At 36.7% G+C, this 17,500-nt stretch overlaps 1 protein-coding gene across 1 annotated transcript in view; it reads right to left on the reverse strand.

Annotated features, from left to right (window-relative positions):
* Positions 1-17,500, reverse strand: part of ATP9A (ATPase phospholipid transporting 9A (putative)) — a 421,913-nt gene that overhangs the window by 268,696 nt on the left and 135,717 nt on the right. Inside the window, exons 6-8 of the mRNA XM_053693787.1 lie at positions 7,901-7,952; positions 5,382-5,476; positions 1,474-1,554 (exon numbers count right to left, since the gene is read on the reverse strand). Of these exons, the coding sequence (XP_053549762.1) occupies positions 1,474-1,554; positions 5,382-5,476; positions 7,901-7,952 (228 nt within the window). The remainder of the gene's footprint in view (positions 1-1,473; positions 1,555-5,381; positions 5,477-7,900; positions 7,953-17,500) is intronic.

Below are 17,500 nucleotides of genomic sequence, written 5' to 3' on the forward strand. Positions count from 1 at the left end.
TGTATGCATTTGTGATTGGCTGGTGGCTGTCACATGGTACAGTGGGAGTGGAAAAAGACATAACTTTTAAAATTGTCAGAAAAAAATTCTACTACTCATTTGAAGTTCAGACTAAGTGCAATTGCATTGTCTTGTTATCTTGCATTTGTTGATTATGCAAATCTACTGTGTTGACTGGTCCTTTAATCGTAGTTCTTCTGAGAGCTCTTTTGTGCAAGGCATCATTCACATCAGGCACTGCTTCTTGTGAAAAGCAAACCCAGAACTGGTGTGTGTTTTTTATAGGGCATGGCAGCTGTAACCAACACCTCCAATCTCATCTCAATGATTGGACTCCAGTTGGCTGACATCTCACTCCAATTAGCTCTTGGAGATGTCATTAGTCTAGGGGTTCACATACTTTTTCCACCTGCACTGTGAATGTTTACATGGTGTGTTCAATAAAAACATGGAACATTTCATTCTTTGTGTGTTATTAGTTTAAGCAGACTGTGATTGTCTATTGTTGTGACTTAGATGATGATCAGATCACATTTTATGACCAATTTGTGCAGAAATACATATCATTCCAAAGGGTTCACATACTTTTTCTTGCAACTGTATATATTATATATATATATATATATATATATATATATATATATATATATACATACACACACACATTATATATATATATATATATATATATATATATATATATATATATATATATATATATATATATATATATATATATATATATACACACACACACACATATATATATATATATATATATATATATAAAATATTCCCAAGCTCTCACTGCCAAAATATTAGTGCTTCAGTATTTTTTTATATGCATACATTTTTTGTATGTATGTATACAAATAAATTAACCCAAACTGATATACTAAGTGATATACTAAGTGAGAGGTGACCATTGCTGGTGATATCAATGCTATTTTTAAATTTCCATGTGGTTAGCACCTTCCTTAGACCACCTTGAAACATCACAGTTAAAAATAGCATTGATAAAAACAGCTAGTGTGAGTTACTTGATTTATCATTTATTAGGCTGGTCATCCAGATCGCAAATGTAAGAAGTGAGAGCACCCTTTCCATTACATTGTTTGAAATATGGAAACATGATGATTGATATCCCCTACTCGCACACAACTGACCAAGCACAAGCAGGGGGCGGCATCGCACAATCAGAGTAATCACTGAATTAATTATACAGACAGTCTACCTGTGACATATTTGGGAGCAACTGGCCAAGCACAAGCTTACACACATATATACTTATATACACATATACAGAATCAACATGAGGATAATAAGGTCAGAAATTCTTATAATTGTTATTAATAATCACATATATTAAAAAACTATTTATGCAACGATCATCATGTGTATCCATTAGAGTTAATTACTGAAATAAAAGTAACGCAAAAAAAACGAATTAGAAAAATTATAAAAAAACCTCACCCGTGTAAAGGTTCCTGCAAAATTATGTATGTCAATGTTTGGTTCTTCTGCATACACATAAGACCTGATATGAAGAAGATCCTAAAGAAGAGATGAAAAATATATATGTAAATAATGAACACTTGTGTCAATTTTAGAAAAGGATTTTCTCCAATTTGTTTAAGAAATTATTTTAAATTGAATATATGTTAAATTAAAATCTAAATAGTCTTTTAAATGTCAGCACAGTTGTGCCACGTTTGTGTATTTCACTGAAAAAAAATCCAAACACATAAATAACAATGTATCGCTCGGGTTTTGGTAGCGCTGGCCTTTGATCTTGAGCCAGGTCAAAAGGCTTTGTACTTTGCAAATAATTGTAATGAAATAAAAATGCATTAAAATTAAAGAAGTTACATTTTTATGGCAACTTTACTGAACAGACATTGGTTCTAAAATACATTTTACTTTGTGACATCTTATTTTAATTAAAAAAGTGTTTTTATAAATAAATAGTGAGACCTAAATGATTCTATAATGTACGAAAATAAAAAAAAAAAATGAATTAAAAAAAAAATGGTTGAGAATTACTAACTAAAATTAAAATGTCTGCCAAAAGTGCAACTAGCTTCTAAAATGATTGTAATTCCTTAATGCCAAAAATAGATAAAAGTCTTCATAATCATAGAATATAATTAATCAAAACATATTAAAACAATGTTTTTATAGCCAGTTAATATTTCAGCCTAAAAGAAAAAAAACAAAAAAAAAACCTGCATGTTCTTAACTATCTTTTGATCGTTGTAAAAGTGGAGAAGACACCTTAAATTAAAAAAAATGTGGCAAGTACTTTCAAAATATTTTTGAATGTTGCTATTTAAGAAGGTAACATCAGATTAACAGTTATCATCAATTAAGTAAAAAGTGACATTATGGTGTCAGAGATTTTAGAACAAAGCACTTTTGGATTTATCACACACACGACAAACATTTGCCTTGGGAGGTGACAGACGAGCCTGGTATCATAGCGCTTTGTACTATTTTTAAAGTGTGGCAAATCCAATATTTAAATAGTCATAAATAAATGCTACTTTTTCACACTGTTTGGTTGGGATTCAGAAGATAAACATTCCTCTATAACCACAATGCTAGCAGAGTTATTCTTAGAGGGCACTTTAAACATAAGCTGAGGAATTTTGAAAGATGAAACATCTGGATGGCCTGAGGAAATTGGATGATTATTGGCAGATGATATTGTTTTGACCAATGATGCTCAATTTGAGCTGAGCTTGTAAGTCTGATGTATAGTAAATGGGTCAACGAATGCCAAAGGAAATTAAGGAATCTACGATTGTCCCTATGTGTCAAAAGCATTTCTATTGGAACAATAGTTCTTTTAAATGACAAGTTCTGTTAAGAAAATACACAAAAGTTGTAAAAGTATTTCAAGAATGTAGAGATACTTCTCAATTCACAAGTCTATTTCCAGACTACATAATATCCAATGCATCCGCACACCTCCTTCTCTCAAAGTAAAATTTATGTCAGACACACAGTCTGTATCATTGAATCTAAGTACTTACTGTATATAGGTAATATTAAAAAGCATATTGAGAAGGAGGTATAGTACTACCCAATAAATAACCACTTAGTAATCACTGATTTCATTATACAGAGTATCTACGAGTAATCACTAATTTAATCATATGGACAGCGCACCTATGAGTAATCACTGATTTAATTATACAGATAGTGTATCTACGAGTAATCACTGATTTATTCATATGGGCAGCGTACCTACGAGTAATCATTGATTTAATTATACGGACAGTGTACCAACGAGAAATAACTTATTTAATCATATGGACAGCGTACCTACGAGTAATAACTTATTTAATCATATGGACAGCGTACCTATGAGAAATATCTGATTTAACTATACAGAGAGTGTGCCTATGAGTAATCACTGATTTAATTATATGGACAGTGAACCTGTGACATATTTGGGAGAAAGGATTGTGAAGACGCTTTGGATATTTTGTGAATTGTGAAAAGTACTGAACAGAGACACTGCTTCCTAAACCCCCTTTGCTTCTGAGTTCTAGCAGTTTAATAGTGCCAACACTGAATTAATGTTGTGACTTGTACTAGTACTTAACTCAAACTATTTACAAACTACCATCCTAAATTGTTCCTATTTAGGGCCAGATTTTTTAACCCCCCACTACCAACAACTTTAACCCCCCCCCCCCCCCCCAATACTGCCTAGTGCAGTAATTTTATTAAAACATATAAATGCTACAATTTGAGAGATCTGATCTCTTATTAATTTTTATAAGCGCTAATTGCTACCGTGATAAATCCGCGTTCCACTTGTAATCTAGCCCTTAGTATTTAGTCTGCAAGTATTTTAATAACGCAATAAAATATGCATATTTTTTTTTAATTTTCTTTGCAAGCAGTAAAAAAATAACAATGTAGTAATTTAATGAATACCATCAGCCCTACTTAAAGTGAAGGTCAATTTGGATGAATTAGTGCCCGGTTTTTAAAAACCAATTTAAAACAAGGACACTTTAATTCATCAAAATTGAAATTTCACTCCTTTTCCTCAAAAACTTACCTTTTAATCCCATCAGCCGCTGCAGCACTTCCTCCGCCCGTCGCAAGCCCTTCGCGGGTCCAAAATGACGAATCCGGCTTTCTCCAATCACGGCTTTGCATCAGGTCATGACCCCCCCGGGGGGAAAGCCATGATGGGAGGAAGCCAGATTCATCATTTCTGACGTAAGAAGAGGCTTCCGACGGCCAGGGGAAATCGATGGATCGGCATTAGGGATTAAAAGGTACGTTTTTGAAGTAAAGGAGTGAAATGTCAATTTTGATGAATTAAAGTGCCCTTGTTTTTAATAAGTTTATTAAAAACCGGGCACTAATTTATCCAAATTGACCTTCACTTTAAAGTGATTCTTAAGTTAAGGAATTATTGCCCAGTATCTAAAAATAATCTTAAAAACAGGGGTAATTTAATTAATTAACATTTACAAAGATGCTTTGCCTGTCCCATGAACTGGGCGCCAAAGGGGGCATGCAATGATTGGAGGAAGCTGAATTTGTCATTAATCTGCTCAATACATTAGGATATGCGGACAGAGAGCGGCGGTCTATTTACCGTAACGCAATGGTAAATATTTTAAAAAAGAAGCATCTTTGTAAAATTTAATGAATTAAAGTGCTCCTGTTTTTAAGATTATTTTTAGATACTGGACTTCAATTCATTAAACTTTACAATCACATTTAAATTTGGTAATTTTATACTTAATGTTTTTTAATATGCTTGGATGTTTTTGCAGGTATACATCTGTTAAAGTAGAATTCTATTTTGAAAAAATAAAAAATAAATTAAGAACTTTCAAAACTCATTTGTTTACGGTATGTTTTCATTTCACAAAAATAATGGAGTTTCTTAATAAAAATAAAAAAAACTCATAGTTTCCATTCTTTCAACCAAGTCTTTATTAAAGTTTGCATTTTAGAATATTTGCATCTGTAAAATAGGACAGTTTGGAGAGGGGATAGGAGCAAGTGTAAACAAATATATCTAATGTAATTTAGGCAATATTACATGTCATTAAACGGCTTATACATGTAACCTAAATGTATTTTTATATCATTTTTAATACTTTTGTATACATAGTACCCTCAGAAAGATACTACAGTACTATAATCAGAAAGGCAATATTTATTGTTAAATAAATATAGACTATAGACAAAAAAACAAAGACACATTGGGAGAAGATTGTGACTTACAGGCAGAGAAAAATAGTAATTTTTGATAAAAAAAAAAATATATATTAAAAAGTTTGGATTTCAGAATAAGTTTGGATTTTGGAATTCCAGATTTATATTAAATGATGCTAGACACTTACAGCAGCTGTTGGCAACCTTTGTGTACAGGTCACAGGTAGACGCAGCTTCCAGTCGGTCTCCCCATCTAACTGATCAGTGCGCAAAAAGCACGATCCTGTAACAGTTTTTACATTTAGCATCACAATGTAACAAAGACTACAGATATTTGCAGAATAAAACATATGTATTAATCACTTCAAGTGTAATTCATTTTTAATCTTTTTTTTTTTTTTAAATAATCCTTATTTGATCATCAGCAACATCTCCTTAGCTCCTGTTTTGACCCTCCTACATCTGAAAATCCCTAAAGTGCTGTAAAGTTGTGCCTGGTTAGTCTGATCTCTGTAATGACTCCCTCTGGTACAGTTTTACAAGTGACAAAAAAAGGAATTTAGTAATGGAGATTATCCCAGATTGCTGTTTCTAAATGCATGTGGAGATACGGCAAAACTATAATTGTAAAAGTGTGTTATATTATTTCACTCATACTTTTATAATGAACAGAACATGCACCCTAGCAGGAAAACAAATCATGAATAGAAGTTGAAAAAATAAATTAATCTGGAAAAAAAAAAGCCAAGTAAACAAAGAAATAGATACCAGTAAAGTATTTTAGATTTAAAAATCTCTCAGAAACAGTTAACAGTTTTAGGATGAGAGTTTAGTAACTATTAAAAGGATATAAAAAGTCAAAATGAAATTTTAGAGAGTATTTTAGATAGAACTATTTAAAAAAATCATTAAATTTTCTGCTACCTTGGTGTACTTTGTTGAAGAGCAAAGAACTCATAATTTATATATGTGTCTGTGATTAGCTGATGCCTGTCACATGACAGGGAAGTTAAAATTTGAAATTCATAGTTTAAAAGTTAATTTATGTTATCTTTGAATAATGCATTGATTTATAATATTCTACTGTATTTAACAGTGGATTGCCGGTCACAGTAAGTTATACAACAAAGAGTTTTGCTAATCAGTCTGTAACGGTCAGTGACCCAAATATGTTCTCCAGCTGCATCTCCAAGCACATATAGTTTTTTTTTAACAATTAATAGAAAGGCGTTTCCATGAAATGTCTATACATTTTTGAACTCTTACGGTCATTTTGTTTTTATTTGGGTTATCTACGTGTATGGGGGGGCATGCCAATGAATAATTAACTTTATAAAATGCAACTTTTTATACAATAAAATGTATAATTATATTAAAACATTAAAAGACATCTTAGTTACATATCTGACCATGCAGATGTTTGTTTGTGACAAGTTTCTACATTTTAATTGAGTACATAATCCCTTTAAGTATTTTCTAGGATTGTGACTATAAAAGAACAGGTTGCATCTTGTTTAAAAGGTTCCCTAGTTTAAACCTAGAAAAGCAATACTTAAAGGGACAGTATACACTCATTTTCATATAACTGCATGTAATAGACTTTACTATAAAGAATAAGATGCACAGATACCGATATAAAAATCCAGTATAAAACTGTTTAAAAACTTACTTAGAAGCTTTCAGTTTAGCTTTGTTGAAAAGGCAGCTGGAAAGCCCACTGCAAGTGGGAAATAAGACACTTTTCCCCCCTCCCCCTTCTTTTGCATATGAAAAGACCCTTTACACAAACAGGAGCAAGCTGGAGAAGGTATACATCAGTACTCACATAAAACTTTGGGGCTTGGTTAGGAGTCTGAAAATCTGAGCAATGTTATTTAAAAATAAGCAAAACTAAACATTTTTTTTTTAAAACAAACTTCATGGGCTATATAAAAAGATCATCTACAAAACATTTATGCAAAGAAAAAATGAGTGTATAATGTCCCTTTAAACATTAAAGGGACATTCTAGCACAAAAAAGACACTGGTTGTGATTCATTAAAGCGTGCCTTTTTGTACTTTCAATCCTAGTTTACTAAGGCCTAGATTACAAGTGGAGCTCAAACACAATAATGCTTCTATTTTGGGTTACTATTACAAGTCTCAAGTTATTTTATCACTCATATAATAGACTTGCATGAGGGTGCACATTAAAATCCTGTTTGATATTGCTCGAGTGCTAATCCATTAGCACACTAAACTGAGTTAGCAAGAAGTTCTTCATGTAGTTATGTGGTATACAACAATAATACAGCACCCCTGCAGAGTGTTTAAACTCATAGGTAAAGTGTCACTTTGAAGCAACAAACATTGTAGGTCCCATAGAAACAAATAATGTTGGTTCCATAGAAGAACAGGGTCAGCTAATCAAGAGCAGAAGTTGCATGTAGCCCCTAATCACAGGTCAAATCCTACACACAAACAGCAGTGTTTACGGCTCCTGTGCAAAACTTTAACTATGTGCGTTACACTACAAAGGTAGACAGAGTATGTAATTTTTGCATTACTGGCCCTAACAAATCATTGTCTTACAATAGCATCAGCTGTTTTAAGTTATTTAAACCTACTTTGGAAGAAATTAAGAAAAATAATTGTCTCTTCTTTTTTCTCTAAGTGACATTTGAAATAAGGATTGGGAACAGAAGAGCAATGGGGAACAGATGTTTACCATTTTTTTCTGATGTCCTTAGGAAGATCATGTCTGCCGGAACCCGCTGATTCTGTATTACAAAAGAAGAAGTTATTTGCATATATATTAAGTTACAAACACAATACTGCACATCAACAGACATTTTTGCAACGTCATTGAGGTATATTCAATAGGGGGGGGGGGGGAAGCCTCATTATCAACACATTTGTAATTAAATACATATTTATAAATGTATTATTTGCATTGCTTACCATAAAACGACTTACAAGCTTTTAAAATTAGTCTGAGCTCATATTAAATTGGTCAATTTATTATGTGGTTTATTGGCATCCTAAGTGGAAAACAGTTTCAACATTATCACACCCATGTTCATATATCATATTTTTTATTGTAAAAGCAAAAAAAATCTGTCACTGTCTAGTATTTATAACATTAAAAACTCAAAGCTGTTTTGATGCTGAAAGCAGGTTTTATTATAAAAATAAAATATTGTGATACCATCCCAATTTTTACCCTACAAGTATTACCAACAATTTATTTTTAATTGTATGAGTTTTTGTGAACAGATAGATTATTCCTGTAAAGGTTTGAGGTTCACAGCCAATTAGAGGTGATTCTATTAATCCTATTAATATTTAATATTTATAACACAATGTTTACTTGCTTTTTACAAGATATGAAATATGATTTCCTACTGGCTCTATTCTATTAAATGTACACAATCATTTTTAAATAATCTCTTGCAATGCGTGAAGACTGCTGCAAAACAGTAATACAACAATGGGACAACTAAAGGGTCAACTGCAGACTAAGTGACTCTGAACACAAATTGGGACAATCCTTCAGTAATCAGGAGTGTTCAGGAACATTAATAATCTGGTATGTGATTTTAAAAAGAGTTGATATATGTGTAATAGTGCAAAAAAAAGAACAGCAGATTTATAGCTTAATTGCTTCCCAATTGCCATTCACACTTTACCTTTCCTCTTTATTTCTTTTAGTGAATTAGCGGTCATGGTTGACGGGGAAATAAAGTCTTTGAGCTCAATTTATCAATCCATGACGGACAGAGGCGTACATTTTAGCCCGTCTGTCTGAGCTCTCCTCTGGCGGGCAGCAATCCGCTGCCAGATTGTAACACTGCACGCGAGCACTCCTGTGCGCTTGCGTGCAACCCCCGTTCCCTGCCAATCTCCCTGGTCGGACAAGTACAGGTAGATCGAAAAGAGGTGGAGAACAGGGTAGGGAAGCAGCAGTCTGATGACCGCTGCTTGATAAATCCTGACTGCATGTTAAAGGGCTAGATTTATCAAAGGCTACGAGAATTCTCCACTATATTCTCCTCCGAGTTCTATGCAGCTCGCCCTTGGAGAGGCGCACGGGTGTGCACAAATTTATCAAAAAATTGGCACCTATTAATATGCGCTGTTTAGAATGCGAGCTGGGGCAAATTATGGTGAATTTCTCCAGAAGAAAAAACAGAATTTATGCTTACCTGATAAATTACTTTCTCTTACGGTGTATCCAGTCCACGGATTCATCCTTACTTGTGGGATATTCTCAATCCCTACAGGAAGTGGCAAAGAGAGCACAAAGCAAAGCTGTCCATATAGCTCCCCTCAGGCTCAGCCCCCCCAGTCATTCGACCGACGGTTAGGAGAAAAAGGAGAACCATAGGGTGCAGTGGTGACTGTAGTTATTGTAAAAAATTAAATTTGAACCTGACTTAAATGCCAGGGCGGGCCGTGGACTGGATACACCGTAAGAGAAAGTAATTTATCAGGTAAGCATAAATTCTGTTTTCTCTTACTAGGTGTATCCAGTCCACGGATTCATCCTTACTTGTGGGATACCAATACCAAAGCTTTAGGACACGGATGAAGGGAGGGAACAAGTCAGGTAACCTAAACGGAAAGCACCACTGCTTGCAAAACCTTTCTCCCAAAAATAGCCTCCGAAGAAGCAAAAGTATCGAATTTGTAAAATTTGGCAAATGTATGCAGTGAAGACCAAGTCGCTGCCTTACAAATCTGTTCAACAGAAGCCTCATTCTTGAAAGCCCATGTGGAAGCCACAGCTCTGGTGGAATGAGCTGTAATTCGTTCAGGAGGCTGCTGTCCAGCAGTCTCATAAGCCAATCGGATGATGCTTTTCAGCCAGAAGGAAAGAGAGGTAGCAGTCGCTTTCTGACCTCTCCTCTTACCAGAATAGACAACAAACAATGATGATGTTTGTCTGAAATCTTTAGTTGCTTTTAAATAGAATTTTAAAGCACGAACCACGTCAAGATTGTGTAAAAGTCGTTCCTTCTTAGAAACTGGATTAGGACACAGAGAAGGAACAATGATTTCCTGGTTAATATTCTTATTAGAAACCACTTTTGGAAGGAAACCAGGTTTGGTGCGCAAAACAACCTTATCTGCATGGAACACCAGATAGGGTGAATTACACTGCAAAGCAGACAATTCAGAAACTCTTCGAGCAGAAGAAATGGCTACTAAAAACAAAACTTTCCAAGATAATAACTTAATATCTATGGAATGCAAAGGTTCAAACGGAACCCCTTGAAGAACTGAAAGAACTAAGTTTAGACTCCATGGAGGAGCCACAGGCTTGTAAACAGGCTTGATTCTAACTAGGGCCTGTGCAAACACCTGAACGTCTGGTACAGCTGCCAGACGCTTATGTAACAGGATAGACAGAGCAGATATCTGTCCCTTTAAGGAACTAGCTGACAAACCTTTCTCCAATCCTTCTTGGAGGAAAGACAATATCCTTGGAATCCTAACCTTACTCCACGAGTAACCCTTGGATTCACACCAACAAAGATATTTCCGCCATATCTTATGGTAAATTTTCCTGGTCACAGGCTTTCTGGCCTGTATCAGAGTAACTATAACTGATTCAGAGAAACCACGCTTAGCTAGAATTAAGCGTTCAATCTCCAAGCAGTCAGTTGCAGAGAAACTAGATTTTGATGCTTGAAAGGACCTTGAATTAGAAGATCCTGCCTCGATGGCAGTTTCCATGGCGGGACCGATGACATGTCTGCATACCAAGTCCTGCGTGGCCACGCAGGTGCTATCAAAATTACCGAAGCCTTCTCCTGTTTGATTCTGGCTACTAGCCGAGGGAGAAGAGGAAACGGTGGAAAGACATAAGCTAGACTGAATGACCAAGGTGCTATTAATGCATCTATCAATGCCGCCTTGGGATCCCTGGATCTGGATCCGTAAAGGGGAAGTTTGGTGTTCTGACGGGACGCCATCAGATCCAATTCTGGAATGCCCCATAGCTGGGTCAGCTGAGCAAAAACCTCTGGGTGGAGTTCCCACTCCCCCAGATGGAAAGTCTGACGACTTAGAAAATCTGCCTCCCAGTTGTCTACCCCTGGGATGTGAATTGCAGATAGATGGCAGGAGTGATCCTCCGCCCATTTGATGATCTTGGATACTTCCTTCATCGCTAGGGAACTCTTTGTTCCTCCCTGATGATTGATGTACGCTACAGTCGTGATGTTGTCCGACTGAAATCTGATGAATTTGGCCTCCGCTAGTTGAGGCCACGCCTGGAGCGTATTGAATATCGCTCTCAGTTCCAAAATGTCGGGAGAAGAGATTCTTCCCGAGACCATAGACCCTGAGCTTTCAGGGAGTCCCAGACCGCACCCCAGCCTAACAGACTGGCATCGGTCGGGACAATGATCCACTCCGGTCTGCGGAAACTCATTCCCTGGGACAGGTGATCCTGAGACAACCACCAGAGAAGAGAGTCTCTGGTTTTCTGGTCCATTTGTATTTGAGGAGACAAATCTGCATAATCCCCATTCCACTGTTTGAGCATGCACAGTTGCAGTGGTCTTAGATGAATTCGGGCAAAAGGGACTACGTCCATTGCCACAACCATCAAACCAATTACCTCCATGCACTGAGCCACAGAAGGCAGAGGAATGGAATGAAGAACTCGGCAAGTATTCAAAAGCTTTGACTTCCTGACCTCTGTCAGAAAGATTTTCATTTCTACCCAGGAAGGGAACCCTTGTAAGCGGAAACAGAGAACTTTTTTCTATGTTCACCTTCCACCCGTGAGACCTTAGAAAGGCCAGAACAATGTCCGTATGAGCCTTGGCTCTGTGAAAAGATGACGCCTGTATAAAGATGTCGTCTAGGTAAGGTGCTACTGCAATGCCCCGCGGTCTTAGTACAGCAAGAAGGGACCCTAGCACCTTTGTGAAAATTCTGGGAGCGGTGGCCAACCCGAAAGGAAGGGCCACGAACTGGTAATGCGTGTCCAGAAAGGCGAACCTTAGGAACTGATGATGATCTTTGTAGATAGGAATATGTAGGTACGCATCCTTTAGATCCACGGTAGTCATATATTGACCTTCCTGGATCATCGGCAAGATTGTCCGAATGGTTTCCATTTTGAAAGATGGAACTCTGAGGAATTTGTTTAGAATTTTTAGATCCAGGATTGGCCTGAAAGTTCCCTCCTTTTTGGGAACTACGAACAGGTTTGAGTAAAAACCCAGTCCTTGTTCTGCAATTGGAACTGGGTGTATCACTCCCATTTTTAGTAGATCTTCTACACAGCGTAAGAACGCCTGTTTCTTTGTTTGGTCTGAAGACAAACGAGAAATGTGGAACCTTCCCCTTGGGGGAGAATCCTTGAATTCTAGAAGATACCCCTGAGCAACTATTTCTAATGTCCAGGGATCTGGAACATCTCTTGCCCAAGCCTGAGCAAAGAGGGAAAGTCTGTCCCCTACTAGATCCGATCCCGGATCGGGGGCTACCCCTTCATGCTGTCTTGGTAGCAGGAGCAGGCTTCTTGGCCTGTTTACCCTTATTCCAGCCCTGCAAGGGTTTCCAGGTTGCTTTGGGCTGTGAAGCGTTATCTTGCTTTGCGGCAGCAGAGGTTGCAGTGGGTCCGCTCCTGAAGTTGCGAAAGGATCGAAAATTAGCCTTGTTTTTGGCCTTAAACGGCCTATCTTGTGGAAGGGCATGGCCCTTCCCCCAGTGATATCCGAAATAATTTCTTTCAGCTCTGGGCCGAATAGGGTATTCCCCTTAAAAGGAATATTTAACAGTTTCGTTTTGGACGACACATCCGCCGACCACGATTTGAGCCAAAGCGCTCTTCGCGCCATGATGGCAAAACCTGAGTTTTTCGCCGCTAACTTAGCTAATTGGAAAGCGGCATCAGTGATAAAAGAATTAGCCAGCTTTAGAGCATGAATTCTATCCATGACCTCGTCGTATGAAGTCTCCCTCTGGAGCGACTCCTCCAGAGCCTCAAACCAAAATGCCGCTGCAGTAGTTACCGGAATAATGCAGGCAATTGGTTGAAGAAGAAAACCTTGCTGAACAAATATTTTCTTCACCAATCCTTCCAATTTTTTATCCATAGGATCTTTGAAAGCACAACTGTCCCCTATTGGTATAGTTGTATGCTTAGCAAGTGTTGAAACAGCTCCCTCTACCTTAGGGACCGTGTGCCACGCGTCCTGCCTGGGGTCGTTTATGGGGAACATTTTCTTAAAGATAGGGGGGGGGGACAAAGGGTACCCCTGGTCTCTCCCACTCCCTAGTCACAATATCCGCCACCCTCTTTGGGATCGGAAATGCCTCAGTGTATACAGGGACCTCTAAAAATCTGTCCATTTTACACAATTTTTCTGGGACCACCATGGGGTCACAATCATCCAGCGTAGCTAAAACCTCCTTAAGCAGTACGCGGAGGTGTTCCAGCTTAAATTTAAACGCTAAGGAATCTGACTCTGCCCGCTGAGAAACTTTTCCTGTGTCAGAAATTTCTCCCTCAGACAGACCGTCCCTCACTGCTACTTCTGAGTGTTGTGAGGGTACTACAGATAAATCATCCAAAGCTTCTGATTGATCATCCTCTGTATTTAAACCTGAGCTATCGCGCTTTTTTGGAAAAACTGGCAGTTTGGATAAAAATGCTGCAAGGGAATCATCCATTACTGCTGCTAATTGTTGTAAAGTAATAGGGGCCAATGCGCTAGAGGTACTAGGCATCGCTTGCGCGGGCGTAACTGGTGTCGACACATGGGGAGAGGAAGAAGGACTATCCTCATTACCTTCCGTTAAAGAATCATCTTGGGCTACATTTTTAAGTGTCACTGTATGGTCTTTAAAATGCTTAGATGTTTTAGCACACTTTATACACAAATGCAATGGGGGTACCGCAATGGCTTTTAAACATAATGAACAAGGTCTATCTGAAGACTCAGACATGTTTGACAGACTTAGACAGAACTACAATACAGTAAAAATCACTTTTTGATGCTTTGAAATGATTGCACACAAATTTTCAAATCAATTAACCCCTTATTGCCCAAACCGGAGCAAATTGAAGTAAACTACCGGTTTAACACACTACAGCACGGTGCCACAGTCTTTGCTGTGGCCCTACCTTCCTTTTGGGTTATTTGTAGAAGAAAATAAGCCTCCCTGAAGTCCTCCTGCACTCTCAGGACTCTACATGTGAAGCTGCATGAAGCTGCCTTGCAAAACAACTGCGCAACTGAGGCGCGAAAATGAGGCCCCCTCCTTCTTCATTCCGGAGTTATGGGGCCTTCCTGAGTCAGATTAGGTGTCTTACAATATGCCAGGCGTAATAAAAACCCCAAAAGTGTTTTCCAACGTCTAAAACACTTGACAAATCTAAGAATACACTAATAAAGTAATCGATTTAGCCCATCACAGTGTCTACCAGTATTTAAGCCCTTAACTGAAGCCATCCTTCTATACTGCGTCTCAGAAAATGGCTTACCTTCCCACATGGGGATTTCTATCAGTCTTCTAGCATTACCAGGTCTTGTTAGAAAAAAATGACTGAGCATACCTTAAGCAGTTAAGCCTGCAAACTGTTCCCCCCAACTGAAGTTCTCCGGTACTCAACAGTCCTGCGTGGGAAACGCAATGGATTTTAGTTACAACATGCTAAAATCTTTTTCCTCTCAGCAGAAATCTTCATCACTTTCTGCCTCAGAGTAAATAGTACAAACCGGTACTATTTTAGAATAACAAACTCTTGATTGAAGAAATAAAAACTACAAATCTAACACCACATACTCTTTACCCTCCCGTGAAGATGCTCCTTGTTAGAGCGGCAAAGAGAATGACTGGGGGGGCGGAGCCTGAGGGGAGCTATATGGACAGCTTTGCTGTGTGCTCTCTTTGCCACTTCCTGTAGGGATTGAGAATATCCCACAAGTAAGGATGAATCCGTGGACTGGATACACCTAGTAAGAGAAATGGACGTTCTCCTGATTTATCATTTTAAACTTATGTTTTTTTTAGGTAGTATCTTTTTCTCTCTTTAAGTTTGCTTTGACAAATCATGCTCTAAGTGATCCATAGCTTCACAACTGTGATCATCTCGCTTTGACACAGTCTTTCTATGTATGCTTATACTTTGATATAAATTAACCGGGAATGCAACGTTTTTACAAGTAATGGTAGAAATGGGGTTAAATAAAACTTATAGCATAATTAACAGGAATCAGTGTGCAGTCTTGTTATTCTTTGACCTCTAAAGATAGGATCAGGGGTTTAAATAAAGTCTTATCTATAGTAATTTTATTTTCCTGGTTCACTATTGCCACTTTAACCGTTTATTCAATATGGAGGGGGTAATAAGGGTATATATATATATATATATATATATATATATATATATATATATATATGTATGAACTGTATACCCATCTACACTGTGTCAGGGCTTTAAGTCATTAGGTAATTATATACAGGATTATACCTTTTTGTTTTGTGGAACCAAAGTGTTCTTAGTTTGGTGCAGTTTATCAATTGCACAATCTTCTAATATCTTAGCTGGCAAATATTTATTTTGTATTCTTTGTGATATATTTTGATAAAGACAAAAAGTATGGCAATACATTTTCTACTAAATACGAAATCTTCTCATTGGAATAATATATTGTACAGATTGCAATACCAATACCATTACATTTTACCAAAACTCTTTTGAGAATATGATCCTTATAATTCAAAAAAACTTTTATTGCTGGTTCTTGCTAGAAAATAAACTTTAATTTCAGATTTCATTGAACTTTTTTTGTTAAATGTTTTGACTTGAGAAATTACATTGATCAAAATCAATATGGAGGCAGTTTCCTATACTCTGTAGCAAACACTGTAAAGAGCCGTCTGCACATTTGTTTTCTTGTACATTTGATTCTGGTGATGACTTGCTGTATCCATGACTGAGTACATTTGAACTCTGCCTTTCAAATTGTTCCTCATGGTACAATTCTATTTTACAACTCTTCAGTGATCTTCAGAAAGGTGTAGAAACATTTCTACAATGTGTTATTTATATTAAAAACAGCTTAGTTGTACTAAAATTCTGACAATTTCGGATATTTGACAAAGCAGACCAAATTTGATTGCAAAAAATTAAAAATTTTGGTCTTTTCAAGGGATTATTAATATGAGTGGCTAGAATGTCACAACTTATTCTAGGTCCTAATTATTCCCTTCTTAACCTTGATGACCAATACTCTAAGAATAGTAAAGCAACAAATTCTCATCAGATCATCTCTGCCAAAAATGGGACACAGCAGCCTTATCCTTTACAGCTTACTTCATGTTTTTATACTGTCTTTATTTTCTTACAGGAAATTATTGCCAAATGGAAGAACTGTGACAAACACCACTACTATCCTGTAACTACATAAAAATATAGTCTTAAATCTGTGAGAAAATGTGAGGAAATATTTACACATTTGGAAATACATGAAACATTACTTAACAATTAACTTCATCAATCCAATAGAAAAAAAAAAGAGTGAAACTATTTTACTGCAAATATAAACTTATAATATACATTTAAAAAAAATCAGCAACTGTTAAGCAAAATCCAAAGCCAAAACTATATGTAATACAATAACTGTGATAAAAAAAATCTCTAAATTCCAATAAAGGATATTTCTACTTCTTCCTGTTACATAAATATCCAATTATAGTGAAGTACAGTAGGGTCCAATAAGAACATGAATTTAACAGCCAATGAATGCGCTGCTCACATTCTTAGGCGCTAAATTCAGCTTCTTATTTTCATGCAACTAGTTATGACAATATGTCCGCAAGGTAAGAACATATCTATAAAATGTGTTTGCACTCATATACTGTGCGCCAATTGTGTGGCCTCAATTAGAAAACGGGTGCTTCATATGAGCAAATCCTGTTGTGGCACTATGACATAACATTCAGTGCACAATGCCCACATATGTAGCTCACACCAATAAAACTGCAAAAAACACATAAATCTCAAACTAATTTGTTGGCACCCCTCTTCTAGCCCACTGGCTTGCTGGCCAGACTGTTTTCTACATCTCTTTAGGCCTTACATAAATATGGGCTCGATTCTCAAAGCTGGCATGGCGAGAAATCACACAAAAACATTTTTTTACCGCTATATTTTAAAGTGTGTTTCTCTCCTATAAAAGAAGAACACACTGCATAGCAAGATAAGCAGCTATCAAACTAAAATATACCTTTTCAAAATTATTTTAATACGTACATTTTTTTTTATTTTTTTTTTAAACTTTACAAACTAAACAATCAT

Source organism: Bombina bombina, chromosome 1, assembly GCF_027579735.1.
Source record: "Bombina bombina isolate aBomBom1 chromosome 1, aBomBom1.pri, whole genome shotgun sequence".
Taxonomy (NCBI): domain Eukaryota; kingdom Metazoa; phylum Chordata; class Amphibia; order Anura; family Bombinatoridae; genus Bombina; species Bombina bombina.